We start from the raw sequence: 18,789 nt of genomic DNA on the forward strand, positions 1-18,789 counted from the left end.
TTCTTCCTCAACACTTTTCATTTGTGTTCATAATGTGTTTCCCATTGAAACAAAGGGAAGAGTGAAATAGTTTGAAATTCTTTCAGCTGAATCTGCATGCTCACCTCCAGAATTCACCTTTGTCCTGTCATAATCATCACTGAGAGGTCTGTGGGAGTGCCAGTGCACAAGCTCATCAAACTCCTTATGCTTTACCAGTGACGTAACAATGGGGTCATCACTGGAAAACAAAAAGAAAGGCATATTTCACATTTCATGCCTCCAAATCCAACACCTTGTAAAACTTTGAAAACTATAATTCCTTTTCCTCTTCCTGGGATACAAGATGTGTGGTAGAATCCAAAGAGCATTTTATTAGAAATTTCAGAAACCAGGACCTCCTCATGTCTTCAACACTCTCAAACATTGCTTGTTTCAATAATTTATCATAATGGTGAGGTGCTTTGTTTTCCAATTAAAATCATATAGATGTCATAAAGAAGGTCAACAGACAATATGTTGCACATATAATCTATTGTCTTAAATCTGCCATGTTTTTGGAGTTTATTCAGGAGAGGTTTTTTTTTTCAAAGAACCTTTAATAAGTAACTTATCCATTCCAAACAGGTATTTACTAAAACATATTTAGGCCTTACCTCCTTAGGAAAGGCAAGTCTTTCAAAATGTCTCCAGTAAACTCATCAACTAAATTGCATGACATTGGAATAAAACCTAAATTTGGCATCATCTCCTGGGAACTTTCTGTAAATGAGAAAATTGTCATCAATTTAAATGTGAAATTTTCAGATAGGAAGATAATAACTGTTTTCTAAATTTTCACATTTAAAAATATTTTATATTTACTTTATTTATATTTTATAGTCTAATTCCAATCATGCACATAAAACTATTTCCCACATTGAGTCTTTTGGAACATAATAGAAAATAAATAAATAGATAGATAAATAAATAAATAAATAAATCTAAGTAAATATGTCATTAAATTAAATAAGTAGGCAGCTGGGTAAATAGACAGATACATTGAGAGATATAAGGCTATGATGATAATAATGATGATGAAGATGACATATTATTAATAGAGAGATATATAATAGTAGATAGATAATTCCTGTGGTGCTTACTTTCTAATGTTTAGTCCCTTCATCATTTTCTACTAAGAGATAAGAAATCTAAAGATAGATAGCAATTTGAGAGGTCACTTACACAGTGTCAAAAAATGAAATTGAAATGAGAGAAAAACAAAGGTTATGTGATTGGTATTATTACAGTACCTCCTTTGAACTTCCTTTTGGTTTATAAACAAGCATGTGCAATAACAGGTAGATAGATGACAAAATGATAAGACAGACAGACAGGCAGGCAGGCAGACAGGCAGACAAATAGATGATAGATCAGATCAATAGATGATAGGTAGATAGATAGATAGATAGATAGATAGATAGATAGACAGATAGATGAATAAAAAGATAGATGTATATATGATAGATGAATAAAAATATCGATGTATGGATGATAAATAGACAGACAGATCACAAGCATTTTATGGCTATTATAATGGACTAATGAATACTCTTTATTTAACATGTGGTTCATAATTCTCCTGATGCCCGCTGTTCCTGTGTTTGCCCAGATACCTTTTGTAACAGTTAGTTTAAGTACTTTTCTCTTTACCATCCACAAAGATCAAACCAGAAGCAAGAGAATAGCTCTCAGCCAGAGTCATAATAGGAACTGGAGAATATCCTACCTCTCTTGTTCCTCACTGAAGATGCTTCCTAATTAGAGTGTATTCCATCCCAAGATTACCAATGCAATCTACCTCCTGTCTTCCAAGGTAGAGATCTCAAGAGTACTTTATTATGCTCCAGACCTAGTGTGACTCCTTTTCACCTCTGTTCATTACAGGCTGGTCTAGCGGACGCTAACCTTTGACTTATTGTTCTTATTAGCTTGGGCTGTGTGAAGACTGAGTTCCACCACCACCTGGCCCTGGCCTTGGCTCCTGTGCCTGCTACCAGGAAAGACACAACCATCTTTACATCTGTGCTTGCAGTGATTTGGGCAAAAGCTTTCTAAAATGATTGCTGGCTTTGTTTTATTCTTCAGACTCTCTTTCTTCCCCTCTAACACACAGCTATAGGTTGTTTTTGTTACTATATAACACAGATGCTAAGTGTGGCATCACAGTAGACTCTGAACTGGCATAGGTGGGTCTCAGCTTCCCCAGAGCTACCTTGCTGGCTTCTCCCATTCTATTGTTTTAAGTGGAACTAAAACAATGTAAGAGAATCTGAGTGTATTTCATCCACTACTATTACACAAAGAAAATCTTCACTTGCTAGAAATAGAATTCACTCAGATCTGTTTTTTATTTTTAAATTGGCAAACTTATTTACAATAAAACACACAAATGTAAAAAAAATACAAGTTTTTAATATGAGTCAAAGCACACACTAGCACATGAACATGACAACTATTTAAAACACACAAAAATGATTTCTACTTGGAGATGTTAAGGGTTTTTTTTTCCTCAAAATTAAGATGGGAATAAATTACCTTTGATTGGTGATGGTGTCTTTTCAAGAAAATGAACTTTTGTTGTTCTCAAAGGAATTGATTTTCCCACATCAAACTTTCTGACCAACTTTGACACAGTGTCCCAGAGATGTACATACTCGTTCATGATGGCATCCCCCACATTCAAATCCAGGCCTGGACCAGAATTAAAATTACTCAGTATTAAGAACAACCGACTCATGCCTAGAAGCATACACATACACACACACACACACACACACACACACACACACACACATCTTCACTCAAGTCGGCCTGCTCTGAAATACGAGGCAAACAGAGGACTTTTCAGTAGGCTTCAGACTGAATCTAAATGAAAATGATCACTCTGTGGATGATATCCCTGATGCATCTTAAAACCAATCTTGCTTTTCTGTTTTACATCTTAATATTAAAAACTGTCTTAACTAATAATAACCAACAGTAAAGACTTATTTTAAGATAATAAAAATATTATACCACACATAACCTTGTACCCACTAAGTAAAACTAAAATAAGAATTAGCAAAGAATCGCTAGTTTATAAGTAGCTAATTTATTCCAATGCATAAAAATGGAACAATATGAAGAAACCAAATCTTGATGTAAAAGACATTTCAATAACACTCAAGTACTAGTCTCTCAAAATATGTTTTATTTTCCATTGACTATAAAAACACAAGAAAAAATTATTCTAACAACAAAAAAACCTTACACAAAGAAAGTGTAGGGATTATCGTTTATCTCTTGGAAAGACTTAAAAATCTCTAAGTATCTAATAATAGTGAGATGTTTTTATTAATGAGAGTGATTTTATAATAAACATTGTATACCATGTGTGAAAATGAACTGTTATGAAATGTCTAACACATAAACACATGCTTTTAACAAAAATACTTACAGAATAATATTAAGTTGAAAAATATTTGGATTACTACATTCATTCTGATTACCACTAAATAAAAATTTTAAACAAAGACTGGGAAACTGGAAAATGATAACTATTTATACAACAGACATTTAAGAAATGGTTTGACAAAAACCCAAAAACAAACATTAAATGGAGCTTGGGAGTTTTATCGAGAGTTGGAGGAAGGATTGAGGGACTCAAAGAGAATAGGGACTCCACAGGAAAATCAACAAAGTCAACTGACCTGGACCCTTGGTGGCTCCCAGAGATCAAATCACCAAAGAGCAAATACCCCATGGGCTGGACCCCACCACAACCCACCCCTTTCCCACATATATAGAACAGATATGCACCATGGTCTTCACGTGGATCCCCCAACCACTGGAGTGGTACAATCCCTGAATCTGTTGCCTGCCTGTGGATCCTGTTCCTTTAACTGTGTCACTGTGTCTGGCCTCAGTGAGAGAGGATGCACCTAGTTCCACAGTGAGGGGTAGGGGTAATACCCAGAGGGTGGTTCCCCCTTCTCAGAGGAGAAGGGGAAGGAGGAATGGGAGAAAGATCTTCATGAAGGGGTAATGGAGGAGCTGATATTGGAATATAAAATAAATAAAAAAGAATTTTTAATGGTTTTGATACTTTAAATTCTTTCTGAACTTTCTCTCTAAAGGAAGGTGATATTTATATAGTTCACTGATACCTTTTTTATTTTCATTTTCATAGTAAAAAGCAATATTCCTCAACAAAGGCTCATCACTTAAGTCAGAAAGGTGAAGTAAATTCAGACTCCAAGATTCAAACATATCCAAATTACTTAGGATAAAATACTCGCACCACTTTTTCTGAAAATCAAAAGTAAAACAAAGTTATTGACAGCTTTTATGCCCACAGTAGTACAAAGAGCAACCCCATTTGCCTCTCTAAACCTAAGGAAAGGCAAATGGAAGGGCTGCCCCAATTATCATTAGCAATGTAAATGCATTTAAGATGAATAAGGATTATGCCTTGTTCCTTAAAAATTGAAGCATTGCATATAATAAAAACTGATTCCAAAATGAATTTAAAGTGGTTGTGGCCATGCTGTAATCCCAGCACTTATGAGGCTAAGGCAGGAGGAGCACCGCAAGGTGGTAGCCAGTGTATGTTACACCGTCAGGCTTAGAACAACCTCCGATACACAGTGAAACCATGTCTCAAAAAGAAAATTCCTTTTCTTCTCAATGTGGTTCATAGGCTTCCTTGTTCACTTTTGGGCTGTCAAGAGTTGGGCTGCCAAGGATTCTAGAAAGCAATAAACCTTTCAAACTCAGATATTCCCATATACCCACGCTGATGGTTATTCACCCAACATAAGTTTGTGCATTGATATTCCACTATAACACAGAATGTCCACACAAACAGCACTTAGTCCTGGGTAGATGAGTCTTCTTTCAGTGATATGGTTTACAGAGTCAAAATGAGAGCATCCTGATTGAGGTCTCTTCACCCACTCTCCCTTTGACTAGAACTTAACTGAGATCCATTCCATTTGAGAGAGCTAGCCCTGACACTATTAATGATACTCTACTATGCTTACAGACAGGAACCTAGCACAACTGTCTCCTGAGAGGCTTCTACAGCAGCAGATGGAAGCAGATGCAGAGACCTACAGTTAAACAGCATGCAAAGCCTGGGAGTCTTGTGGAAGAGTGGGGGATAGAAGTGAGCAATTCGGAGGTGTCAAGGACACCACAAGAATACTCACAGAATCAACTAACCTAGGACCATGGGGCTCAGAGCCTGGGCCACCAACAAGGAACATGCAGGAGTTGGAACTAACCCCTGGCTGACATATTTGTAGCAAATGTGCAGCTCAGTGTTCACGTGGTTCCCCTAACAAGTGGAAGGGGGGCTCTCTCAGTCTCTGTTCCCTGCTGTTAGATCCCCTCCCTCCCTACTTGGACTGCTTGTTTTGGCCTCAGTGAGAGATGATGTATTTAGACATGCTGGGACTAGATGCCTCAGGGTGAGGTGGTACCCAAGAGGGGCTCTCCATCTCTTGGAAGAAGGGGAGAAGGCAATGGGGGGGAGGGATTTGTAAGGGTGGGGCTAAGATAGGGACATAAAGTGAATTTAAAAAATAAATAGTAAAATAAAACAAAATACACACTGTAATGATTCTCAGCGTGAGGAAGAAAAAGAAGCCGCCATTTGTGATCAGGTACATCCTTCCAGGCCACCTTAGAACACTGTCAAATATGTAAAGATTCTTATATTGTCTTTTGACCTAAAGCACTTCCTTTGTGTGTTTAAAAAAAATGTCAAAAATTCTTCATAAATAAAAGTTGGACATAGAAGACATCCATTCAAGTCTGTATCTGGCACTCACACGAACTGCAGATTTCAATTACAAAACAATTTAACTGAGAAATAAGTTTATGACAAAAGCCAAAGTGCAATACTACTGCCACAATGTTTACTTTACAGACATCAGTAGATTTAATATATTAACCTAAAATATCTCATAATAAAGTATTTAAAAGAAAAAAATGTATACGGATATCCTTAGCAACCCTACTCTTGACAGCCCAAACGTGAACAGGGAAACCTAAGTAAAGAACAAAGGCACATTGAAAAGATGAAGAACTATGTAGGTTTTGAGATTTTGGACCACAATGGGAGGAAACAATCAATAGTAATTCAATAGATATTTCTTTAATTCATAACAAAAAGAAAGACACTGAGCCACCAACCAGGCAGCACACATGAGCTGGTCTGAGGCCCCTGACACAGATACAACAGAGGACTGCCTGGTCTGGCCTCAGTGAGAGAAGACACACCAAACCCAGGAGGGGAATAATGACTAGACTGTAAAAATAGGTTAAAGAATAATAATAATAAAAAAATAGAATAGAATAAAAAAGAACTTGAAAAAAAAAAGAAAATAAATTTTTCTTTTGAGACAAGGTCTCACTGTGTATCGGAGGTTGTTCTGAGCCTGATGGTGTAACATACACTGGCCGCCACCTTGCAGAGCTCCTTCTGTCTTAGCCTCATAAGTGCTGGGATTACAGCATGGCCACGTCCACTTTAAATTCATTCTGGAATTAGTTTTTATTTTATGCAATGTTTTAGTTTTCCAATAGAAATATCTGTGCACTGAAAATGGAAAAGATAAACTGAAAGGTTAACAGGTTCTAATACAAGATTTGTACGGAAGACTCTAAAGGAATTTTTGCTTTCAGTTTTCCTAAGGTCTCCATATTCTCTCTACCCATAATCCGTAATGGAAAAAAAAAAATTAAAGCATTGTATTGATGTCCTCAGCTCCTTCTCAACGTATAATGTGATGGTCACTGGAAACTTCCTAGTTAATTACATAAAACCTTGATCCTGACAAGAATTTTTTTCTATCAAGTTTACATTAAAATAGTATAACTTAATATACATTCCTGCCTAAGTATACTTTAGTAGCTTTTTTTAGTATTAGATATTTTCTTTATTTACATTACAAATGTTATCCCCTTTCCTAATTTCCCCTCCAAAAATCCCCTATCTGCTCCCCACCTCCCCCTGCTCCCCAACCCACCCACTCCCACTTCCTAGCCCTGGCATTCCACTATACTGGGGCATAGAACCTTCACAGGACCAAGGGCCTCTCCTCCCATTGATGACAGACTAGGCCATCCTGTGCTACATATGCAACTAGAGCCACGAGTCCCACCGTGTGTTTTCTTTGATTGGTGGTTTAGTCCCAGGGAGCTCTGGGGGTACTGGTTAGAATTTCAAGAAGGAAAATCTCTGGAATCTGGGGTTGGATACATGCCACAATGCTTGCTATTGCTACCTAATTCAATTGTTAAAACTAGTCCAAGTGACTGATTTAAGCATGACAGCCTCTCAAGACCTCAATGCTTATCACGACACTGTGTAAATCTGCCTCAAAGGTTATTGTGATTTTTATGTATCACGTAGTCAAAACAGAAGTACAAGTGAATGAAGATTATATTTACCATTTTTAAGACAGTCTTGAGGTCCTGAATCCAATTAGAAGTGATGAATCTTGAGCGAGCTCTTTGAGAGAGAGGTACATGGAGCAGAAGAGCCACACTGAGGCAATGTAGCTTACAAAAGTCTTCCATGTCCTTCAGGGTTAAGCAATTATCTGTTTTCTGAAGGAAATAAAATGGTGAGCCGAGAACAACAGGCTGGGAGACCATATACTCAGTTTTCATAAGTACAAACTGTAAGCAAGCTCTTTTATGTGGGAATTCTGTAGCCACACATTCTTTACTTTTGTGTCAGTACATACCCAGAAACCAATCTGCACTTAAACATGCTTGAGAGAAAGGCAAAAGGAAGCTTCTAGCTTTGCAGCAGTTGGCACGTGGCATGATTCAGTATCTCAGGAGCACCATGGTTAAGCTAATAATCCATGTGATGAAGGAAAGGTTTCACAGGACCGTGGGTGGTTGGGCTACATGATAAGTACTCTCTTCTATCCATGTATCATATTCTAAGGCAATTCTATGAGCTACCAGCATGAGGTCAGCAGGCTATCAATGTATCTAAAAGGTGTATCTGCAGAATGACAACGGGTATAGGTAGTAGACGTATTTAGCATCTGGGTCAACAGGATCATCCTATTGTCAAGCAAGACGACTTCATGGGAGATCTATAGGATGATAGAGAGGGTCTAACGGTTAGAAGTTCCAAAGAGAAAAGTTTGACTTACTATCGTGATTTTGGGGTGATTTAAAACAGGATGTCTAATCCTATAAAAAGGTTTCATTAAAAATTATATTTAAGGAGATACTACAAAGCAAAATATTAAAAACATGTCCTTGTCCATTTCTGAAATCAAGAAAGTTAACAGGATTCTTGAGCTGAGATTCCGCAGTACTCAGATTTCATATATATAGCATGGTATGTGAGCCTGTGTATTTACCTATGTGCCCATGGGCACATAGATGCAGAGATGGATGTTTGTTTAGTCATAGCTAAATCTCAACTGGCCACCAGATTCTTGACCGTTTTTGCAATAAAGACACCTAAGAACAGTATTACCTCCCCAGTTAGTAGGGTATCAAGGCACCACAATGTGAGAGTATATTTCAAAGTCAGTGAGAGCTTTCCACAAGATAAATCTGAATTCAACCTATTTATTATCTAATACCTTGAGTTGGAGGACTGTTACTCTCAAAAGCCTAAAGTCAGTTCTCTAAAACGTGGACTAGAAATAACAATCCCTATCTTGCAAAGCTTTCCTGAGCATTTCCTGCACTATGCACAGAAAAAACCCAAAGCATGTAGTAGGTAGTTTCTCCTTTGCCTGCTTGTGGGTGACTTAAGCTAAATAGATCCTACATGAAAGACCTGTATGTAACACTCTACATCATTGAAGAGCATAGTTCTTTATAACAGGAATTGTAGGAATTTTCCTATTTTTGAAGTTCATATAAACAAGAGAAAATTCCAGTGCCACATGGGGAAAATGGTAGGGAAAAAATAATAAAAAAGCAACAGTAGAAATCAATATTGTATTCCAGTGTAACAACTTGTATCCTGCTGCAACAACCTTTATCCCACTGTAACAATCTGTATCCCAGTGTAACAAACTGTATCCCAGTGTATCAACCACACCTGTTGGACTTTGGACATCTCCTCAGATGCTCCTTTCTCTCTGTTTTCTAAGTAGCAGTGGTACATTTCCAAGAAGAGAGAACATGAGGTGACACAAAAGACACGTCGGATGTCAGATCCTTCTGGCCAGAGTTGTTTCAGCAGAGATACAGTTTCACATACCTGGCACAGTAGAAAATGGTAACAGGTTGTGACATGTAGAAAACTATATTTATTCATCAGTGATTATATAGTAAGAAATGGGTTGACATAGAAACTGAAGCTAGTTCCACTAAAAAAAATACAAGCAAAAATTTTGAGCGATAAAATTATTTTAGAACTTTTTAACAAAACTGTTAACAAATACATGCACATAAAATCAACAAGAAAATCCATGACTGTTTAAATAATTATTCTCTAATGAAACATAAATCATGAGAAAACAGGAAAAAGTTAAATTCTTCAGTAATATAACAACTTCAGGGGTTTTTATTTTCATGATATCAAGTGCTTTTTCGTCTTTTAATACTTAAATAACAGTTTTAGAAATTAAGGTATGCCACTTCGCATATGCTTTCCTAATGAGGTTATAAACAGGCAAAGGTTTAAGAAAAGGCATAGGACAATACACTGAATTGCCATTCAATATTCTAATATTTCTCATTCAAGTTCTAAAGAGCTAAACTAAAGGAACAATCAAAAACCTGCCCAAAGACATATGCACGAAGGTGTTCATAACAGAATTATTTGTAAAAGCAAACCTTCCAACCATTAAATGTTTGGCATTCAAGAAATATGTCCATATGCCCATAAAATAACAATTGTAAGAATTTTAATCAAGTCACAAAATATGTGTGCAATAGTTTAGAAAAGTAACAAAAATAATGCACAACCAGCATAACCTAACTACTGTAAAATACACTGATGTCACTTAAGGCCATGTGCGTCTTACCTCTAAGTAATGACACTGCGCCTTAAAACACACGTGTATATAGCGGGGTGGGTAATCTACATGACTAAAAGCAACACACGTCATAACCATCAACCTTCTGAGTGCTTTTATGGGTATTCTGTGCAAAATCACCTCTGCTGCACTAGTCAAGAAAGAAAGAAAGAAAGAAAGAAAGAAAGAAAGAAAGAAAGAAAGAAAGAAAGAAAGAAGAGAGACAAAGACAGAGAGAGGAAGGAAGACAGAGAGAGGAAGGAAGGAAGGAAGGAAGGAAGGAAGGAAGGAAGGAAGGAAGGAAGGAAGGAAGAAAACAGTAGTCCTGGAAAGCAACAATGAAGAAATATATAAAGGAGAAATAGAATAGCACAGCTGGAGAGGATGTCCAGTTCCCTGTCATACTTGTCTCACCTCAAGACACTGTAGTGACCAAAGAGAGATTCCAAATCCTTGCAAGAATAAGAACGATTGGTATTATTAAAGAGTAAATTAGAGCAATCACAAGAAGTACTGAATCTGCCCTAGATATGTAAATGCTATTTTCAAAGAAAATTTTTTCATCAGGAATTTTTAATTTTCTTTTTCTTTTTAGATTTATTCTTTTATATTAAGTGCGAGTGTATTGCCTGCACATATGCGTGCTTGATGCCCACCGGTGTCATAAAGCGAGATCAGATCCCCTGTTACTGGAGCTATGGATGGTCGTGAAGCACCATGTGAGGGCTGGCAATGAGACGCAGGTCCTCTGTGAGAGCAGTCACTGTTCTTAACCACTGTCCCACCATTCCTGTCCCAGATTTTAAATTTTCTATTAAGTCATTCATGTGAGGAAAAAAAAAAAAGACCGACTGAATTTATGTAATTTCTTTAAAATTATAATAAAATCAGTAAATACCATAAACTATGGAATACAGTGAAAATTATTGTCTCTATTTCAAAATCTACGTGATGCAATGGAAACAGTGTTCAGAGAAAAATCCTAACACTAAACAACATTTAACAGCAACAGTGAGAAGATTCTCTGCTCAAAGAAACAAAAATGAAAGAAACAAGAAAATCAAAAGTAAAAGACAAAACCATAACCTAAGAGAATAAAAGTCTAAATATCTAATTCAAACTCAAGCTGAAATGAGAAAACATTATTAAACTAATAAGAGAAATGACAAAAGTATGAAATAAAAATAGGAGAGAGAATAACACTGAGTCAGAAAACAACTGCAAAGTTTTTTAAAGTCTACTTCAGAAACTTCGATAGAAACAACTTGAAAAAGTAAAGTTGCTAATTTCCTGGAACAAACTATAAAACTGATTCTCTTGGAATTAGTAGGTTTAAGTAAACCAATATCCATGAGCTATATAAAATGACAAAGAAAACACCTGGGCAAATATACAGCAAGTTTCAAATAGAGAATTTCAAAGAAGTCTGAATAATTCCAATTATCTAGACAGTATTTCAGAATATTAAAAAGGAAGTGCTAACAGTCTAATATTTTGCATGAGTCACATAAAACCTTACAAATAAATTTTAGACAATACAAAGAATGAAAATTAAAGTATTGCAATGCCAACCAAGGCAAAAGTTGAACAGGAAATACAGCAAACAGAACCCAAGACCATATTAACAAAATAATACACCATGATGAAATATATATATACCGGGAATGCAGTTATTAGAAAATTTGTTAAGGCAATGTGACAAAAAGAATGTTAGGGACTATGCTATATCTACAGTATGTTCACAATATAAGCAATAGTAGAATCTCAGAGTCCTTACATCAGAGTCTAGACACATCTTTATCTTAGTCCTACTTAAAAGGGGAGACATTTCTATGCTGATCAGGAACAGGGGAAAGGTGGCTAGTAGTTTTCATACTCGCCACTGCTACAGTAGACCTATTACTTTATCCGTTAAACCAGGGAAACCCTGGAAGATGGCTGGTCTCAAGGTGAAATGGTAGGAGTTATATACAAAGCTATATTCTGACCTTTATACACACAGCACATGTGCCTGTGTGAGTGCATGTACACACACACACACACACACACACACACTTTTTAAAAGATAGTTCAACTAAAAAGTGTTTTTTCAAGTTCTATTACCTTCTCTTCCATATCATTGAATTTTAAATCTCCAAACAGACGTGCTAAAGCCATATCTCTGTATTTTTCCAACTGTTGAATCAGGCTTTTGTAAACAATCATGATCATTCTCTTTTCCTGCAAAACCAAGTATGAAAATTGTCATAAATAAAATTATTATTTCCCAATGATTAAACTCAGAAATGTAAGGTAAACTCACGTTACAAAGCAGTTCTCAATTTAAAATTCCCACTAATGTAACCGAGGATGGTCAGCAAGGTGTACATGCATTTTCAGGCACTAATTATTTATCTTTGCCTTTTAAAATAGCACTTTATCTTAGCAGTTTCACAAAGGTAAAAATAATACAAACTTTAGTCACTTTATTTTATTTTATTATTATTTTTGTTGTTGTTGTTTTCGAGACAGGGTTTCTCTGTATAGCCCTGGCTGTCCTGGAACTCACTCTGTAGAACAGGCTGGCCTCAAACTCAGAAATCCGCCTGTCTCTGCTTCCCAAGTGCTGGGATTAAAGGCATGTGCCACCACCGCCCAGCACTTTAGTCACTTTAAATGTACAGTTCAATGACTTAGAAAATTGACCATGATCATAATATGATACATTTACAAACCTCCCCTCCAAAAAAATTCACTGTGTTTCACCAGCACAAATTTCAACCAAGCACCTAAGAAGAGATGAGACTCTCTCCCCATAGCGCACCAGTGGCACTGGAAACAGTTCTGGCCAACAGTTTCAATGACACTGTATTTTAAATTCTATTTCAAGTAGGCCTCAAATTGGTTAATGTTGCAGGATATTTGTTCACACTGTGAAACCCGAGATTGTGTTGTTTACTGGAAAATCCTGTTTCTAGTTGTGATGTGGCTAAGCCTTAGCACACACCTTTAATCCCTCTGGCTGAAAGACAAACATGCCCTTAGTACACACTTTTAATCCCAAACAATGAAGGTAAAATTAGTTTGTAGGTGGAAGCAGCTGTGTTTGAAAGTGGTGACTAACTGAGTGGCAGACAAAGTGCTGAATCAGAGAAAGCTCTGACAGACTAAGATCTGCCCAACTCTCATAATGGGAATGGGAAGAGAGGCAGTGCAGACAGAGAGACAGAGAGACAGGGAGACAGAGACAGAGAGACAGTTTGAGTTGTACAGAGACAGGTTTCAGAGAGAGAATGAGCCACAGGTGAAGACCGAATGAGCCAGAGAATGAGAAGGAGCCAGAAGATTGGAGCAAATTCAGTTAGTTTGAGTCCAATCAGAGCAATTCAGAAGTGGAAAAAAGCCAGATTGAATCAGTCAGCTTAGAGAGGAGTTTGAGCCAGAACAGCTGAATCGATTCAGCCAGCCAGAGATCAAAAATAACTTAAGAAAGGGTGATCTTATTCAAGAGTAAGTCTCATCGACTAAACGTATTCTACACCTAGATTATACTACATGAGGGCTTGACACTTCTAGGACTAGGCCTAGAATAGCAGACAGAGGCAGGAAGCCTCCAAGACAATGAGAACTTTTATAAGTGAATAAAAGTTACTTTTACAGGTTAATGTTAAAAAAAATAATAATAAAACTTCTTTAAGGTGAATGTTAATGAAAATTTATTCTAGGCACATTTTTTGCAAGCTTTCTCAGACCTCAGATGCAGAAACTGCTCTCAACAAAATATTATAAACTCAGGCAGGGTACGGTGGCATATGCCTTTAATCCCAGCACTCAGGGATACAGAGGAAAGTAGATCTTCATGAGTTCTAAGCCTGCCTGAGCTACACAGTGAGACCCAGTCTATGAAAAGAAAAAAGAACTACAACATAAACTCTGTATTTAATACTTGCCAAAGGTATAAAAACAGAGCCCAGGCCTGTTACTGCTCCCAGCTAGCAGTCGGAGTTAGGAATACTTTAATAATAGGAATCCTAACAAAAGCAAAGGATACTACCCCATCAAGTCATGACAACCATTTGCATGTATGCAAATGTATGATGATGAATATGATGCAATTCTTAAAGAGGGACACATGTCAACTGTTTCTAAAGCTAAGCCACTTCAATAAGATATAAAATAATATCTATATGCAGAATTTGCCTTAACTACTAAAAAAAGTAAGCAAACTAGATTTATTTATAAAGTCTGCACATGTGCTGACTCTGAAAATGTCAATTAGTTCTCAAATATACCAATATAGAATACAGATTGTTTGAAAAGCAAATGATTTATTGAATGAAGTTATTTATAAAAAAAATAAATCCATTTCTGTCTTTTCCTTCTTTAAGCAGCTCCAGTGTGTTCTCATTAAAGGTAACCACATGATCAATCATTTGACTAGCAGATCTCAGCAGCAGAGACATACCTTGGCCTCCAATTCCATGTCTTTTATTAACTTGTATTTCACATACCACACAATGTTAGGATACACTGGACAGGGTGTTACTGCTTCTCATAACGTTTATATTCTATTCTACTACGCATTTGGTATTGATTTTGAACAGGCTACTTATTCAAGCATCTATTTCATTATTTTTAAATATAGATTATTCTTATGCTTGCCTCAAGGGATTTCAGTGATGGTTATATGTGAATAATCCATGGGTTAAGAACTACTGTATGACAAGGAGTACTTGACAAATGTCTATATGTTATCAGTATAAATTCATTGTTATTGCTATTAAATTGTATATATTCCTATAATCTATAATAATTAAATCTATAATAATTTCTTTATTGCAGGTAGAGTCAATATTGAATCAAGAGAGTTAATTTTTTAAAGATTTATTTGTTTTAGCTGTGTGTGTATGTGTGTGCGTGCGTGTGTGTGTGTCTGTCCATCTGTCTGTCTGTAGGTATGTGCATGTATATACAGAGGCCAGAGTTGTCAAATCCCCTTGCAGCTGGAGCTATAGGTAGTTGTGAACTATGAAACATGGATCCAAGACTAATATGCACTCTTAATCACTGAGCCATCTTTCCTGAGTTTATTTAGAAATGTGTATAAAGTTCTAGAACATGGTCTTTTCGATATACATTACCTTCTTGAAGAACATCTGCATTCCATGCGAGCTTTGCATAAAGTATGCATAAAGACGAAGGATGTCAGATGTTTGCCCTGAGAAGAGCACAATATTGACCTTTGCTGCCCAGGCCTGAATAACTACAAAGTTGAAAAGATGTGTTTGCAGGTCGTTCAGGCCTTCATCAGCCAGTATCAAGAAATATGGGCAACTCTGACCCAAGAAAATATTCCACTCTTCTGACAAGCAGTTAGAAAACTTAGTCCAAACTTCAATGGTGGTATTCTTCTGAAGATGCAGAATTAAAGCAGTTCTCAGTGTCAGAAGTTTGGGGACATCGAAGTATGCATACTCAGCATCCTACAGCAGAGGAGGTAAAGTATGTTATTTGAAAAGTATCATTTAGTATTTTACTAGCCTACTCAGTTAACATATAGTTTTAAGGTCATTGAAGGAATATAATGCAGCCATTTGTTTTGTGGGTTTTTGTCTTCTGTTCTATAGTCAGTAAATTGGCACTAGTGCTGTTTCACAAATGTATGCTATAAATCCCACTTGGACTTAAAAGCATGGGTGCCCTAAAAACAAAAGAGTACCCAGAGTTCATCATACTTTGCCTTCCTGTATTATAATAATTCTTCCATCCTACCTCACTTCAAGAAGACAAAGAACATAAAAACTATGAAAATAGCAATTTGCGACTGTAAACTTTCTGAAATTGGGAGCTGAAGGGGAACACATTACTCTGGAGAATAATTCCAGGCTTCGACAACATTTCTTAAACAGCATGAATTTTTCTCAGCAGACCAAAATTTGTACAACCAACTGTAAATATAGAGCAGAACCCTAGCTCCTTATGCAAAATTCTGCTGGCCAGCAATGCTCAGAAATATACACTAACATGAGTTCCAAACTGGACCAACCCATGCAGGAATCCTTGTGTAGATTGCTAGCTGTTCTAACTATAGGAAGAGGAAGATATGGTAGCAGGTTCATATACCTGTATTTGAAACTGTCCAAATTGTATTAATGAGACCAAATATGGTATTTCATCATAAGTATTTATGACAGAGCACAGAATACCAAAGTAGGGTTGGTTGGTTGGTTGGTTGGTTGGTTAGTTAGTTAGTTAGTTAGTTTGTGTGGGCTCAAATACACCCAACAATGTACTTTAATAAATTTCCTGCTGAGTTTCGAAGGCAGAGTAGTTCTCAGATGGAGGACTAAAATTGAGGCTACTGTTGGAGAATTTCACCCACTCTTGTGCCTCTGTGTCTATTCAGTAAACACTACAAACACCTCATAACACATGACAAAATAATCTAATAGTATTTATTCTTGAACACTGCAATGATAGGTTATTGTTTTTTCTCTTCTTTTTAAACTTGCTGACTTTGTTTTGTCCTTGTTTGGTTTTGGTTTTGGTTTGTCTTGGCTTGTTTCTTTTTGGTGCTGGAAATTGAACTCACAGTCTGGCATGCACTAGGCAAATCCTCTACCACTAATCTGCATTTCCAGATTTTTTTTTTTCTTTTAAGAGGGACTTTTCAAGTTGGCTAGACTACTCAACTCACTATGTGAGGTTCAGGCAGGCTTCAAACTTCAATCCTCGGGCCTAAACCTCCAAATCATTTCCGCACTTTTGCAATCAGAGTTGAAAACATTTACAAAATTTTATAAAACCAATTTTAGCTGTAGCCAGGCATAGTAGTGCACACTTGAAATCTTTTCTCTTGGGAGGTAGAGGCAAGAGGATCGTTGAGTCCAAGGCCAGTTTCGGCAAATAGAGCCTGTGTCTCTAATTAATTAGGTGAATTCCGATTTTAGTATTTAGAGTTGGAATGTGTTACCTTGAAGAAAACTATGGCAAACTGCCCTCCTTTGCTAATAACATCCAACAGGTAGCGCTCAACCAGGTAGAAGAAGTGGAGACTCTGTCCTGGCTTAAGTGACCTCTCACACACACATGTGATGAGCAGGGAGTCGCCGTCAATCAGAAAGAACTCAGATTCAACAAAATCATTGAATAAGCTGGAGTAGCTAAAACAATGATAAAACAGAATTATAGCAAGATCCAAATGGAGGACACCATACCCCCCAAACAGACATGGTGCTGTTATGTTATTATCATTAATCTCCTACATTATTGAATATATGGTTGCATATAATTATATGTCTCTATCCATAGAGACAGATGCAGATTAAAATAACTGTATACGTCTAAATAACACTACATATTACACATGATTTCAAAACTCTATTACTGCAACAACAACAAAAAATACTTACTCAGCCCTTGACATAGTTTCCAAGATTAAATGTGACATTACTTTTAAAAAACCTGTGTATTTTTTTTCTAAAAAGAAAGAAAGAAAGAGAGAGAGAGAATGGATTATTTTTAGTCAGTCTTTTTTTGAGGGAGCTCATTCTTATTATTTGAGAAATAAGAAACAGTGATGTCGTTATTTGAATATGTAAACTATTTAATCTCTGCACTATATATTTTTATGATGTTGTAAATAGTATTTTGAATCAGAACTTACCCATTCTTGCTGCTATCTGTGCTTTCAACCTGAACTGGAAAATATTAAAAATGTAAATATCCTTTACTCTGTTTCCTCTCAATGGTCCTTATTAATGAAATGTCGTATCTATAAAGCAAGAGAAAAACCGGTCAACTTTTCTATCAACAGAAGTGTCCGGAATGACTATATCTCTAACAAAACAATGCGCAGCAGGAATACAGGAATGAGCACATTCTATGTGCACTCTGTTCTCTAGGAACAAAAACCAAGAAAACAACCATTAATCACATCATGGTATATGCAATGGAAAAATTACAAAGGAGACCAAGTCAAAGATGTGAGACATTGCTCTAAAAAAAGTCAATGCCCAAAGAGAATTCTAAAGGATTAAACAAGAATCAGGCAAAACAAAGGAAAGGAAAGGTCCAGGCAAGGAAGAGAAGAACACCATATGTTACATATGTAATGACCTGTGGCATGAAGGAATGAACACCAAACCAGGTGTCTGTAAGAAGCCAGGAGCCTGGAGTGGAGAGTAGGAGAAAGTGTTTGATGTTCAAGAGCTAGGGCCTGAGATACACCAAAGCGTGCAGATCCTTTGAACACGCTTTATAGTTAGCTTCTAAGGGTGCGAAGGAGGTGAGAAAACATTGCATTTTGAAGAGATTACTCCAGCACAGTACAGGGGTGGGAATAATATTCTTGTCACAGACACAGAGAGAGCTGCTGCTGGGCAAAGTAACAGTGGCAGCTTGGTGTCATCACAGGTTAATGGGAGGTTGAGGTAATAAGGCTGGAAAGGTCTGAATTTATTTGATGTTAAAAGGTAAGTAGGTCAGAGACTGACAACAAATCAAATCAGAGTAGAGAAGTGGGCTGTCAAGGATGACTCTGAAGATTCTGATTCAGGGATGAGAGATGCTTACATAGTTAAGAGAGCTTGTTATGAGAGCATGAGGAACTGAGTCCAAAATGCCAACACCTATGTAAAAACCCAGGCATGAGGCATATTTCTGTAACTACCATTAGGGAATGAAGAGAAGCAGCTATCAGGAGCCCACTGACTAGTGAGTCTAGCTAAAAGAGCAAGCTCCTAGTTTCATGGCAGATTCTGTCTGAAGGCAATAAAAAAATAAAAAATAAAAAAAAAAA

At 36.8% G+C, this 18,789-nt stretch overlaps 1 protein-coding gene across 2 annotated transcripts in view; it reads right to left on the reverse strand.

Moving 5' to 3' along the window:
• LOC110300352 (putative ATP-dependent RNA helicase DDX60) overlaps positions 1–18,789 on the reverse strand; it is a 130,769-nt gene that overhangs the window by 99,327 nt on the left and 12,653 nt on the right. For both annotated transcript variants that reach the window (XM_029480658.2, XM_021170508.3), the window contains exons 2-12: positions 17,656–17,763; positions 17,402–17,468; positions 16,963–17,152; positions 15,131–15,472; positions 12,114–12,230; positions 9,089–9,250; positions 7,459–7,617; positions 4,167–4,308; positions 2,557–2,712; positions 636–741; positions 105–220 (exon numbers count right to left, since the gene is read on the reverse strand). In XM_029480658.2, coding sequence (XP_029336518.1) covers positions 105–220; positions 636–741; positions 2,557–2,712; positions 4,167–4,308; positions 7,459–7,617; positions 9,089–9,250; positions 12,114–12,230; positions 15,131–15,472; positions 16,963–17,152; positions 17,402–17,468; positions 17,656–17,659 — 1,561 coding nt within the window. In that variant the 5' untranslated portion in view covers positions 17,660–17,763. The remainder of the gene's footprint in view (positions 1–104; positions 221–635; positions 742–2,556; positions 2,713–4,166; positions 4,309–7,458; positions 7,618–9,088; positions 9,251–12,113; positions 12,231–15,130; positions 15,473–16,962; positions 17,153–17,401; positions 17,469–17,655; positions 17,764–18,789) is intronic.

This window comes from Mus caroli, unplaced genomic scaffold (genome assembly GCF_978045245.1).
Source record: "Mus caroli unplaced genomic scaffold, Mus_caroli_1 scaffold_10, whole genome shotgun sequence".
Taxonomy (NCBI): domain Eukaryota; kingdom Metazoa; phylum Chordata; class Mammalia; order Rodentia; family Muridae; genus Mus; species Mus caroli.